Genomic DNA, 11,647 nt, shown 5'->3' on the forward strand with positions numbered 1-11,647 from the left:
CACAATCAGAGTTCAAGAAGTTTTAACCAGGGCTGAACCTTACAATGAGAGTCTAGTTCTCTGGTTCCTAAATTTCCCCCTAGAATCTCCTATTTAGCTCTCTCTATAGGGTGCTGTTTTCTTTGTTGTGTTTTATTGAGTACATTTTAGGCTTGAAGAAATAGCTTACAGAATCACGACTTCAAACAGACACCGCCTTTATTTTGCCACTGGATTCTTTAATTTTCCATAAACCCAGCTTTTCCAGAAGCCTAGTATTTCCCACTTGAAGTGTCTTCCTGGAAAAGCTGCTTGAAGGAAGGCACCTCTAAAGACCTTCACAGGACCATCATGGCAGCTGCCACAAGCGGCCACTGTTGAACATGATATTTGGATGCAGTGTAGTGGTCTCCTGTCCGCCTTGGGAAACCTAACTCTTCCTACCCCACATTCCAGGCCTAGGGGTGCTGCGGTCTCCTGCTCGGTGCGTGCAGCCTGCTGCTCAGGTTTCCACGCCAGACCGTACCATCATCTCAGACCCTTAGTCCAGACCCTCTTCACAGTGAAGTTCAAGGTCATCTTTTCCTGACAGTAGGTTTTATCAAGAGCTCCCCCATCTATCAGGTTCCAGGAGCACTGACTCTTAAAGGGGAGCTGTTTAGGACTGTTACTTCCCCAAACCCATCTCTTCTCTCGTTCCACTCCTTCCCTCTAGGTGTACAAGGCCCAGGGAAGCTGTTGAAGGCAGAGCTGCCTTAAGGGTGAAAGTCCACCATCGTACTGGCAAGATCGTTTACTAACACCTCCAATATTTTATTTCTCCCTCCCTCTCTCTCTCCCTCCCTCCCTTCCTGCCTGCCTTCCTTTCCTTTTACTTTTTGAGACAGGATCTCACTTTGTTAGCCTAGGCTGGTCTTAACTTTGTGATTCTCCTGCCTCAGCTCCCTACTTGAACTCCCACACCTGACTCCCCAACATCCTTGTAACTTCAAAGGATCACATCATCTCCACGCTGGGGGAAGGGGGTGGATTGGAGGAGAGGCTTCCCTTGAGGAGCAATAGATGGGCCCGTTTTGCTGAGGGGGAGCTAGGACCTTGGTCTGATGTGTGGAATCATTTGCAACTGATGCTGGGGTGACAGGAGCAAAGGGACGATCTGGAGCGGCAGGAGGGAGCAGTCTGAGGAAGTGTGTTTTGCAAATTTTCCCCTGGCTGCCTAAAAAAACAGGTCCTCTTTCTTCCTTCCTTTCTCTCTCTCTCTCTTTAAGTATTGGGGATTGAACCAAGAGTCTCACATACTATGCAAGCACTATGCCATCAAGCTACATCCTCGGATTTTTTTATTTGGAGACAGTCTCACCAATCGCCTAGGCTGGCCGGCCTTGAACGCATTCTGTGTGGTAGGCAAGTCCTTCCCATCCCTACGTGGTAAGGCCTATAGTACTTGCAAAGTTTTGACAGCTGAACTTGTGAACTTAGGTTTTGGAAAACCTGGCACTCAAGGGACTTCCTGGCACTCAAGATGGCTCTTCCGGGGGTCCCAGGAGCCCCTCTGCTCAGCGGACACCACAGTAAAAAGGGGGCTTTTAAAGTTTCAAAGCCGCCCAGCAAAGTCCACGAGCGACGGCTCCTCCCCTTAAAGATGGACACCAAGCAGCCGGCCAGCAACAGGTAGCTAGTACGGCGATGGATGCCAGGGCACCCGCCAGGCCGGTTCAGGACAGATACTCTCGCACCGCGAGCTCCTTCAGGGTGAAGCCCCTGTGCGTGGGCCTCCGCAGCTGGCTGTCGTCCAGCTTGCCCTGCAACGAGGCGAAGTCCTTGCCCAGCCCGTAGGCCAGGCGCACCATGGCGTCCAGCAGCGGCGCGTAGTAGCGGTGGCTCTCGCGCGCCCGCAGGCGCTGCAGCGCGCGCTCGCCGACCGCAAAGGCCTCGGCAGGCCGCTCCAGGTCGCGCAGGCACACGAGCGTGGCGCAGAGCGCGGGCACGGCGGCCGTCGGGCAGTGCGCCGTCAGCTTCTCATGCAGCGGCAGCGCGCGGCCCAGCAGCTCGAGCGCGCGCGCGTACTGGCCGGCGCGCAGGCAGCCGAAGGCCTCGCGCAGCTCGGGCCGCGTGAGGAAGTCGACGAACTCGCGCGAGCGGCGCACGGCGCGCACGGCGTAGAGCAGTCGCAGGTACTCGCGGAGCTCCAGGCGGCGCTCGCAGATGGCCTCGGCCGACAGGTTCCCGGTCAGGCGCTTCCGCGGGAAGGCCACGTCCTCCAGCTCCGGCCCGAAGCGCTTCAGCAGGGCCTTCCGCAGCCTCTCGAAGTCCGAGTAGCGCCGCTCCACCACCGCCTTGTCGCTGTCGAAGCTCCCGGTCTGGACCACCATGACCTGATACATCTGCAGGCAGAGCGGAGAGGCTAGCCTCGGGATACAAGAATGCACGCCGCGGGCGCGCGCGCACCCGGGGCTGGGACCCGCGGCCTCTGCCTAGTGCTCTACAGCTGAGCCACAGCCTCGGCCCGGGCCGTCTGTTTTTGAGACAAGGACTAGCTGGGTAGTTTACAGATGAACCCCAGTATTCCTGACTTAGCCTCCCAAATTCTGAGATTGCGGGTGTGCCCTGACTGGCAGCAGCATCTGTTTCTCTCTTCTCTTCCCCCCCCCCCCCCCGTGAACCTGCTTCTACGCCCCCGTGCCATTCTTAAAGTCACATTTTGTACAAAATAATAATGTTACATTTTACATTTTCTTTATAAACGTTTTTTACATGTGTTGAGAGCTGAGGACAGCTTGTGGGAGTTGGTTCTCAGCTTTCTCCACCACGTGGGCTCTGGGTGTCGAACTCAGGTGGCCAGGCTGGCCAGTAAGGGCTTTTACAGGCTGAGCCATCTGCCTGGCCCTCTGCCACTGTCGCGAATACGCGTTAACAGGCCTTGAGGTTCATCACTCCCCGCACCGTGTGCCCGTGCTGTACACTAGCTTAGCTAGCAGCATGAAGGTAGTGCGTGGCAAATCTTGCTCCTAGAATAGCAGGGCTTAGAAGCATCTTGGAAAAAAGCACAGGCTTTTTATTATTGAAAATGGGGCTGTCTGTCCTAAATGGGGAAGCGTGGATTGGAGTCGAGAGTGGCCGTGTGGAACACCTGGGTATTTGTTCCCGGCATAACACATTTAGGCACGTTAGTCTTAGATTGGTGATTTAACCCATCCTTAACTTGAGAAATAGTTCCCGTTTTTTTGTTTGTTTGTTTTTCGAGGATTAAATAAGTGAGTGAACTCACTGATACGAGGGAGAGCTATGCCCAGCATGCAGTGTTAGCTACTGTAACTGTACTACCAGTGAGAGCCCAGGGAGGTGGAGTGTTGAGGTGCTCCGGTCCCAGTGAGATGGGAATGGTTGGTGTCATCATTTGTTTGTTTGTTTTTTGAGATAGAGTTTCTCTGTGTAGCCTTTGCTGTCCTGGACTCACTTTGTAGACCAGGCTGGCCTCGAACTCAAAAAGATTCGCCTGCTTCTGCCTCCCAGAGTGCTGGGATTGCAGGCTTGTGCCACCGTGCCCGGCTTGCAGGAATGGTTGGTGTGACTCTTCTCTCTTCCTAGAACAGGCTGATGTCCAGGCTCAAAACAGATGGCAGCTCCCAGCAGGGTATTTCCCACAGCCTGGGCTGGCAGCTAAAATTGAGTTCAGCTTTTTCTTGAGTTTACTTTTGTAACTGTTGTTTCTTAATGTCATGTGACACAGATCTTTCACTGAAATGTATTTTTTAAAGCAAGTCAAGTGAAAAACAAGAAAACATTAATGACTAGATATTTCAGAATCAGGAACATGACTCATACATCTCTAAGTCTTCATGGAACCCTGCATGCGGTACTACGAAACCTCCATTTCTCTGGAGGACTGTGAGTTAGTGTGTCATGGCATGGGTGGAAAACTGAGGTCTCCCCAGACCTTCCCAGGACATGCAGGAGGTGACTCACAGGGGCTCCGTCACATCTAACCTCTGCTTACCACAAACTTGGAGACACCTCTCTCCTCGATGCGGGCTGAGGCGATCTCAAAGAGCAGCCTGACGTGCTTCCAGCGGCTCTTCTCCTTCTGCCAGTGTTCCTGTAGCTCCCTCGTGGTCATGCTGGAGTTGGAGGTGGGGCCATCTTGGGCTTCTGGAGGGACAGTGCCTTTAAGGAAATCTGCAATAGGCAGTGCCCTCTAGGAGAGGGCTGGGGAGATGACTGGGTCTTTGTGGGATGATGGGAGGGATACTAGAGTTGCAGAAGAACACAACTATCTTTTCCTCCCACCCGCACCATTGGGGCACCAGCCAGGCCCCTGTGAACATACCTACCATGCTGACCTCAGTCCAGTGCTCTGGACTACTTCTTGTTAATGAAGTGCAGTGTGGGAGCATTTTATCACCCACTTCTGGCTGACCATTTTGTAATCATGCTTCTGGCAAACAGGGACTTGAACATGTCTGCTTCTGCACTCCCTACAACTCTGACTCCAGGTGGCCATGTTTCAGCCCCTGCTATATTTACACTTTTGTCTCAGGGTACACTTGGGAGTCTCTGCTTTGAATTCAGTCCTCCCGTTCCCTTGCCTGGAAACCAACGTTGTTTTTGTTTGTTTGTTTGTTTGTTTTCTGTTAAGATAGGATTTCTCTGGGTAGGTCTGACTAGAACTCTGTAGACCAGGCTGGCCTCAAACTCACAGAGATCCACCTGTCTCTACCTCCCGAGTGCTGGGATTAAAGGCATGTGCCACTACGGCCCAGCTTCCCACAGTGTTTCTTACACCTCACTTGAGCCCCACACTTTTCTTAGAATCTGCTTAGTTTTCCTACAGTACAATTGCTTAAAGAACTGTGCACTTATTGCAAGAGGCACAGGCCTGTACTACCTGATGCACGCGTCACTCCTCTCCCCACATCTTGATGCTAGAGTAAGTGCCTTCCATTTTGTCCCAGTGGCCTTTTTGTCTTCTAATTGTTTTTCATCAGTGTCTCTCTACTGAGCTTGAAGGCTAGGGGATGTGGTCAGATTTACTTTCCATGCACAGCACACCACAGGCTTCAGCAGATCCATTTTAAATGGGTGTAAGGAGAGGTTATACCAGGAGATGGCACCATAGCAGACATTGTCAGTGCTAGGCCAGGGCCCATTGACAGGCACTGTTCTGAAACAGGCTATTGGCTTCCTAAGGAGAGCACCTGTAACTCAGGACCCCAGGCCTTTCTAGGACCACAGCAACATGCTCAGGTGTCTCCCTCAGATCTACAGAAAGGGATGTTGGACAGTCTCTGGTTTCTTTGTCCCTGGGATGCACAACTCTGGTATGCTCTTTATACCTTCCCATGGACCCCCATCCAGACTGAGTCCCAGTCACCTCCCCAGTCATGTGACCACCCATCACCTATACAAGATGCTGTTCTTTTCCCCACCCCGCCTCCAAGGATCATCTCCCACGTAAAGAGCCTGCACCAAATCTTTGTCTTGGCACGGCTAAGGGTGACCCCAGTGAAGACAGCTGCCTGGCCTTTGAACTGTGCAGCCATTAAAGTACCTCAGATGTCTTTGCTCTAACCTCTAACCCCCTCACTGAATTTCAAGTTCTCAAGTTTACCTAAGCGTTCTTCTAGTTGTGGACATGGACGGTCTGGGCCTGAGGGCACTGCTTCTTTCCTGGTCCTTATTATGCATTGGTGTAGGGGTCCTGTACAGCCAGGGCTCCCGGGATGCTCCGAACTTGCCATGCTCCAAGACTGCTGGAAGTGCAAGAGAGAAGAGTGAGAGCCAAGTTCTGCTGGGGCTCCTGCAGATCCCAGGGTTCTTGGGATTCTAGTTGTAATCCATGCTGGAGGGCATGAAATAGACAAAATTCTTAAAGAAACACAGGCAAACATAGCCAAACAAATAGAGGCACAAGTAGAGATAAAATTAGTGGCATATAGAAAGAAAATGAACAAAAAAATAGAGACCATCATAGAGAGACAGGAATCTACATTCAAACAGATGAAGGAAATGGTGCAAGGCATGAAAACAGAATTAGAATCAATAAAGAAAACACAAACTGAGAAAACCCTTGGGCTGGAGAACTTGGAGAAAAGATCAGGAACCACAAAGGTAAGCATCACCAACAGAATACAAGAGATGGAAGAGAGAATCTCTGGAGCTGAAGATACACTTGCAGAAATTGATACTTCCCTCAAAGAAAAAGTAAAATCAGAAAAGTCCCTAACACAAAATATCCAAGAAATCAAGGGTGCCATGAAAAGACAAAATCTAAGAATAATAGGAATTGATGAAAAAGAAGACTCCAGGCTCCAAGGTCCAGAAAATATTTTCAAGAAAATCATAGAAGAAAATTTTCCCAACTTAAAGAAAGAGATGTCCATAAATATACAAGAGGCCTACAGAACACCAAATAGACTAGACCAGAAAAGAAACACACCACGTCACATCATAGTCAAAACACTAAATCTACAGAACAAAGAAAAGATATTAAAAGCAGCAAGGGAAAAAGGCCAAGTAACATATGAAGGTAGACCTATCAGAATCACACAGACTTCTCATCAGAAACTATGAAAGCCAGAAGGGCCTGGGCAAGTGTCATGGAGACTCTAAGAGATCACAAATGTCAACCCAGACTACTATACCTTGCAAAGCTTTCAATCAACATAGATGGAGAAAACAAAATATTCTATGACAAAACTAAATTTATGCAATATCTATACAGCAAACCAGCCCTACAGAAGATACTAGAAGGAAAACTCCAATCCAATGAAAACAGCTTCACCCAAGAAAACATGGCATACAGATAATATCCCAACAAAAAATGAAAAGAAAACAAGCAAGGAACGACATAATGATCCCTTTGCTGGGTCTTCTACTGTCCACCAGCCAGCCCAAGCCTAGCCTTCCCCTGTGCTGGACAGACAGAGCCTGAGGTAGGGCTCTGATCCTTGTAGTGTTTACTCATTTGCTCTGGATTTCAGACAAAGTACTATCACGTGACAGCAATAACATTGGAGATTACCTGGGAGAAAGATACTGGCTAGTCCAGATAAATGCTCCACAACTCAGTTTCATGTTACAGGGCAACCCCTACCACGATCCCCTCTGTCTTTAATCAAATATTTAATATGACCAGTTCACACTCCCCCTCCCTTTTAAACATTTTTAAGAAATATTTATTTTTTTACATGAGTGTTCCATTTTCATGCACACCAGAAGAGGGAATCAGATTCTATTACATATGGTTGTAATAGTGGTTGCTGGGAATTGAACTCATGAACACCAACCAGTGTTCTTAACTGCTGAGCCATCTCTCCAGCCCCACACTGCCCTTTTAAGAGAACACCCACAAAACTTTGACATTCCTGACACGTAACAGATAAGGAAACAGGCCTAACCCAAGGTTTGTTGTTGGGGAGGGAACAAGGCAAAACTGTCTCTAAGACATGCTGGCGGTTGGTATGCCTCTGCGTGTCCCCAGTTCGACCACCCTCCTCTGCAGGACTGTGGTAAGGAACCGAGACAGAGAGCCTGACAGCAAGGCCTGGGGTGGGGGTGCTGTGGCACAAGCCCAAGTTGGCTGACTATAGAATCTGCTGTGACCAGAAGTGGACAGGAGGCAGACAGCAGGCCAGCAGGCTTCTGAGGTCCGCTCTGTGCACAGAAGGAAATGGATGACTTGGTAGCTGTCAGGTCACCCAGCTTCTCTACACCTCAGAGTCTTATAAAATGGGTACACTATCAGAACCCACCTTCACAGGCTGGTGTGAGAATTAAGCTAGGCCAGCCCCAAAGAGCCCAGACTCAGGGTCTCTCACACATCAGGGACTACACAGTCCTTTCTGTTACAAGGATCTGACATGTATTAGATGTTTGAGAGTAGTGAGATAAATAATGTTTGAGTAATGAGATAAATATGTTTGAGTAATGAGATAAATATGCTTGCATAATGAGATAAATAACTCAAGAAGTGTATGCTTTTTATGGATAGCTACAAGTTAGAAGAAAAAAAACCACTCTCTCAGAGGAACAAAGGGCTGGGCACCCTTCTAGGTCCATGTGTTAGATTTTTATTTTTAGTCACTGACAGAATACCTGGCATAAACAACTGGAGACAGAAAGGGTTGATCAAGCTCAGTTTCAGGTCTCAGCTAATTATGGTGGGAAGGGCATGGGTAGAGCACAGCAGCTCACCTCCAGGTGGCCGGGAAGTGGAGGAGAGAGGAAGGAGAGAGGAAGGGAACGGGGAGAGAGTATGCCTGAACTAACAGAGGCTTTCCCATGTTCCGCTTTTTTTAGTGTGTGTGTGTGTGCACATGCTCATGGGTGCCCCACAGTGCATGAAGCATATGGAGGTCATGTGAGAGCCTGTAGGAGTACTTGTTCTTCTGCCACACAGGTCATGGGGCTCAGGTCATCAGGCTCAGTGGCAAATGCCTTCACCTGCTGTGGTGGTTTAAAATAGGTTTGGTTCCCCATAGATTCCTGAGTTTGAATGCTTGGCCATAGGAGTGGCACCATGAGGAGGTGTGGCCTTATTGGAGGAGGTGTGGCCTTTTTAGAGGAAGTGGGTCACTGTGGAGGTGGGGCTTTGAGGTCTTAAATGCTCAAACTACACCCAGTACGAAACACATCCAGTCTCCTCCTGGCTGCCTTTGGATCAAGATGTAGAACTCTCTGCACCTCCAGCACCATGCCTGCTTGCACACTGCCATGCCATAATGATAATGGACTGAAGCTCTGAAACTATAAGCCAGCCCCAGTTCAATGTTTTCATTTATAAGAGTTGCCTTGGTCATGGTGTCTCTTCACAGCAATAGAAACTCTAATTGAGACACCTGCAAAACCATCTCACTGAAGCACACTTTCCTCTTTCCCTCCTAGCCTTTGGGATGCTGCTTCTCACAGTCAGAGTGGATCTTCCCCCTTCCTTAGTCATCTATGGAAGCCCCCACAGACACACTCAGAGGTATACTTCTCTTGGCTCCCAGGGCATTCTAAAGCCAGTTTAAGTTGTCAAGATTAACTACCATTGTACAGGAACTCAAAGAACGTGCAATGATGTTGTTGCCTCCTTTCATTGCCTCCTTTTAGTTGCCCTGGCCTAGGGGAGGCTGATGGGAGTTGAACCTATGCCTGGGGTGGGGTGGAGAAGGGAGTATCTGTTCATTATAGAGCAGGTGGAAGGAACCCTAAGCTGTTTTCTGAGTGGGATCTAAGCAGTGGTCCAATGAGGACCCTCAGGGACCCTCCAGTAAACCTCACATTTACAAGCGGGCCAACTGAGGCACAGAGCAGGGGCCTAGCTGGCCCAATGCTGTCCATGCTTGAGTTCTCAACAGCCTGTGCGCCTGCTAACCTCTCTCAGCCCTGTGGAGGAGTCAGGAGACATGGCCTCCATCCTGACTGACTGTGGACCCGGGGCAAGTTGTTGATTATCTTCTGTTTTCCATTTCCCTCTTTTCTTCTGGGGAGAGTGGCTACAAGCCTTATCCAGCCTTAAGTGGTGATGGGATGCATCCCTCGTGTTCTGCCAAGTTAGTGGTTCTCAGCCTTCCTAACGTTTCAACTCTTTAATACAGTTGTTCATGTTGTGGTGACCCCCAACCATGAAATTATTTTGCTGCTACTTTGTAACGGTAATTTTGCTACTGTTATGAATCATGATATAAATATCTGATATATAGAATATCTGATATGCAACTTGAAAGGGGGTCATGACCCACAGGTTAAGAACCATTGTGTTAAGTGCTAAAGCAAGATAAGAGGTGGTCATGTGCTGTGTGTGTGTGTGTGTGTGTGTGTGTGTGTGTTTCAGAGAGAGAGAGAGAGAGCCACACCATTTATCCCAAGCTGCCTGGAACTCATGATCTTCCTGCCCTGCCTCCCAAGGGCTGGGATTGTAGGTGTATGCCACAGTGTGCCTGCTTGATCTAACGGAGACTTAGTATTTTCTGTGGGCATTCTGTACCTTCCTCTATTATTCTCTGTGAAGGGAGTGATGGTATGAGGAACTGGCCTTAGTGGTCTAGGCCTTTCCAGAGCTGTTTTCTTGATCTGGGTATCTGGCACCATGCCAGAGAAAGGGACTCCTTCCATGGGGCCTTGGTAGACCCCCCCCCAAAAAAAAATGTGCCTGTGCCTGTGCTGTGTGCTCCAGTAAAGACCTAAAACTGGGACTTAGAATAAAACTCAAAGCCACAGGCAAAACTGTTTCTGGGTGTCTTCTCTTACAGGGCAGGCTGGGAGTCGCCCATTTAAAGACAAGTAGAAAAAAAGTGATATGTTGACAGCTGCCTAACCACATCCAAGCCTCGGTTTCCCCGTGTGGGAAATGGGAAATTAATCCTGTTGCTAAGCTCCTTGGGACAGAAGGTTCTGAAGGTTCTTACTTCTCCACTCTCCCAGCAGCAAAGATTTTAGCCATTCCAACAGAGCACTGCGGGGTTGGCCCTGAGGGTTAGAGGACCTGTACTTGGCCCAGAGGACAGAGCAATGACCCAGCCTCCCACCCAATCCCAGCTCCCGTTCATGACTACTGTTTTCTTCATCTTCCGGATGCCTCGCCTCTTGTTCTCCACTTGAAGGGCTTCTGCCCTCTGCAGTCCCCCTCCTGGGTACACAGGGCCACTCGTGGAACCTAGGCCACCTTTCTCAGGGGTTGTAGAGGGGATGAGTGTCTAGTAAAATGCAGTAAAAGCAGATTCCCCTCCCAGGAAGACAGAAGTACTGAGAGCCACCCATTCAAAAAAGGAGGAGGAAGAAAATGCCCAGAGTGGCAGCCTTGGCTGTGGAGTTTGCTTTAGTTGAAGCCCCTTTGTTTCTTGGGCAGCTTTCCTAGGTCTTCACCGGGGGGCAGGGGTCAGCTAGGCTCTACCTGCCCTGCTAGGGAAGGGTGAGGACCGTGGGACTACTGGTGCTTTTTCATGAAGCTTGCCACAGGAAGTTTTCTCAGATATTGGTATGCATCAAGAGCCCCACTGGGACTGGGGAGAGGAAGCGCTGGGGGCTGTAACAAAAACAGGCTGCCTACCTCGCAACACCCAGACAGAGCTGGGTGGGCTCTGGACTTTGTACTCTGTTGCAGGGTCCTCAGTTCACTCTTTGAGAAGCACAAGCCTAGACTGGTTCCCAGGAACAGGAACGGTGCCTGGCGTTTCAACAGGAACCAGGATTAGAGGTCAGGGGTGGGCATTCCCAGTTTGCCCCCAGTTTCTAAGGAAAGCCTTACAGGTAGAGGCTCTCACCAGCCTTGATCCCTCCTTCCCTGTCCCCAGCGAGTTCCCAGAGGATCTCTCAAGGAGGTCAGTGAGTCTCAGTTGGCAGTGGCTGAGCTTGGAGTCAAACACCGACTGACCTGGGATCTTCAGGCTTTGTGCGTCCAGGGGGTCCAGGAGAGTTACATGCCCCACTCTGGTCTCCTTTGCAAGGTCCAAAAAGACGGCCGAGCCTCTGCTGCTCGTCTGGGTCCTGTGTTTGAAAAAAGGAAGTAGGCTGAGCAGCCTCCTTCAGAGGCCCCAGCTTATTGGCTGCTTAAAAATGTGCATGGAACCCCATAGACAGATGCAGACTGCCCAAGCAGTTTAACCTCATTTCCCAGCAGCCGTCAGCAGCTTGGTACCTGTTAGAGGCATTTGGAGAGTCAATCTCAAAGCCCTTTGTCTTTCGT

At 49.8% G+C, this 11,647-nt stretch overlaps 1 protein-coding gene across 3 annotated transcripts; it reads right to left on the reverse strand.

The window, feature by feature from the left end:
• Positions 1-201: 201 nt before the first annotated feature.
• On the reverse strand, positions 202-11,422 carry Snx20 (sorting nexin 20). Of its 3 annotated transcripts, XM_055621307.1 has the most exons (5): positions 11,226-11,279; positions 11,012-11,128; positions 5,588-5,729; positions 3,977-4,128; positions 202-2,363 (listed from the first exon to the last, which is right to left on the reverse strand). In XM_055621307.1, exons 3-5 carry the CDS (start codon positions 5,715-5,717, stop codon positions 1,695-1,697), a joined length of 951 nt encoding a protein of 316 aa, XP_055477282.1. In that variant the 5' UTR covers positions 5,718-5,729; positions 11,012-11,128; positions 11,226-11,279; the 3' UTR covers positions 202-1,694. The 3 variants fall into 3 exon arrangements, with proteins under 3 accessions (XP_055477282.1, XP_055477283.1, XP_055477284.1); XM_055621308.1 differs by lacking the exons at positions 11,012-11,128; positions 11,226-11,279 and adding an exon at positions 11,336-11,422; XM_055621309.1 differs by lacking the exon at positions 11,226-11,279 and having other exon boundaries at positions 5,588-5,726; positions 11,012-11,053.
• Positions 11,423-11,647: the final 225 nt, after the last annotated feature.

Source organism: Psammomys obesus, unplaced genomic scaffold (genome assembly GCF_907164565.1).
Source record: "Psammomys obesus unplaced genomic scaffold, mPsaObe1.curated_primary_1811, whole genome shotgun sequence".
Classification (NCBI taxonomy): Eukaryota; Metazoa; Chordata; class Mammalia; order Rodentia; family Muridae; genus Psammomys; species Psammomys obesus.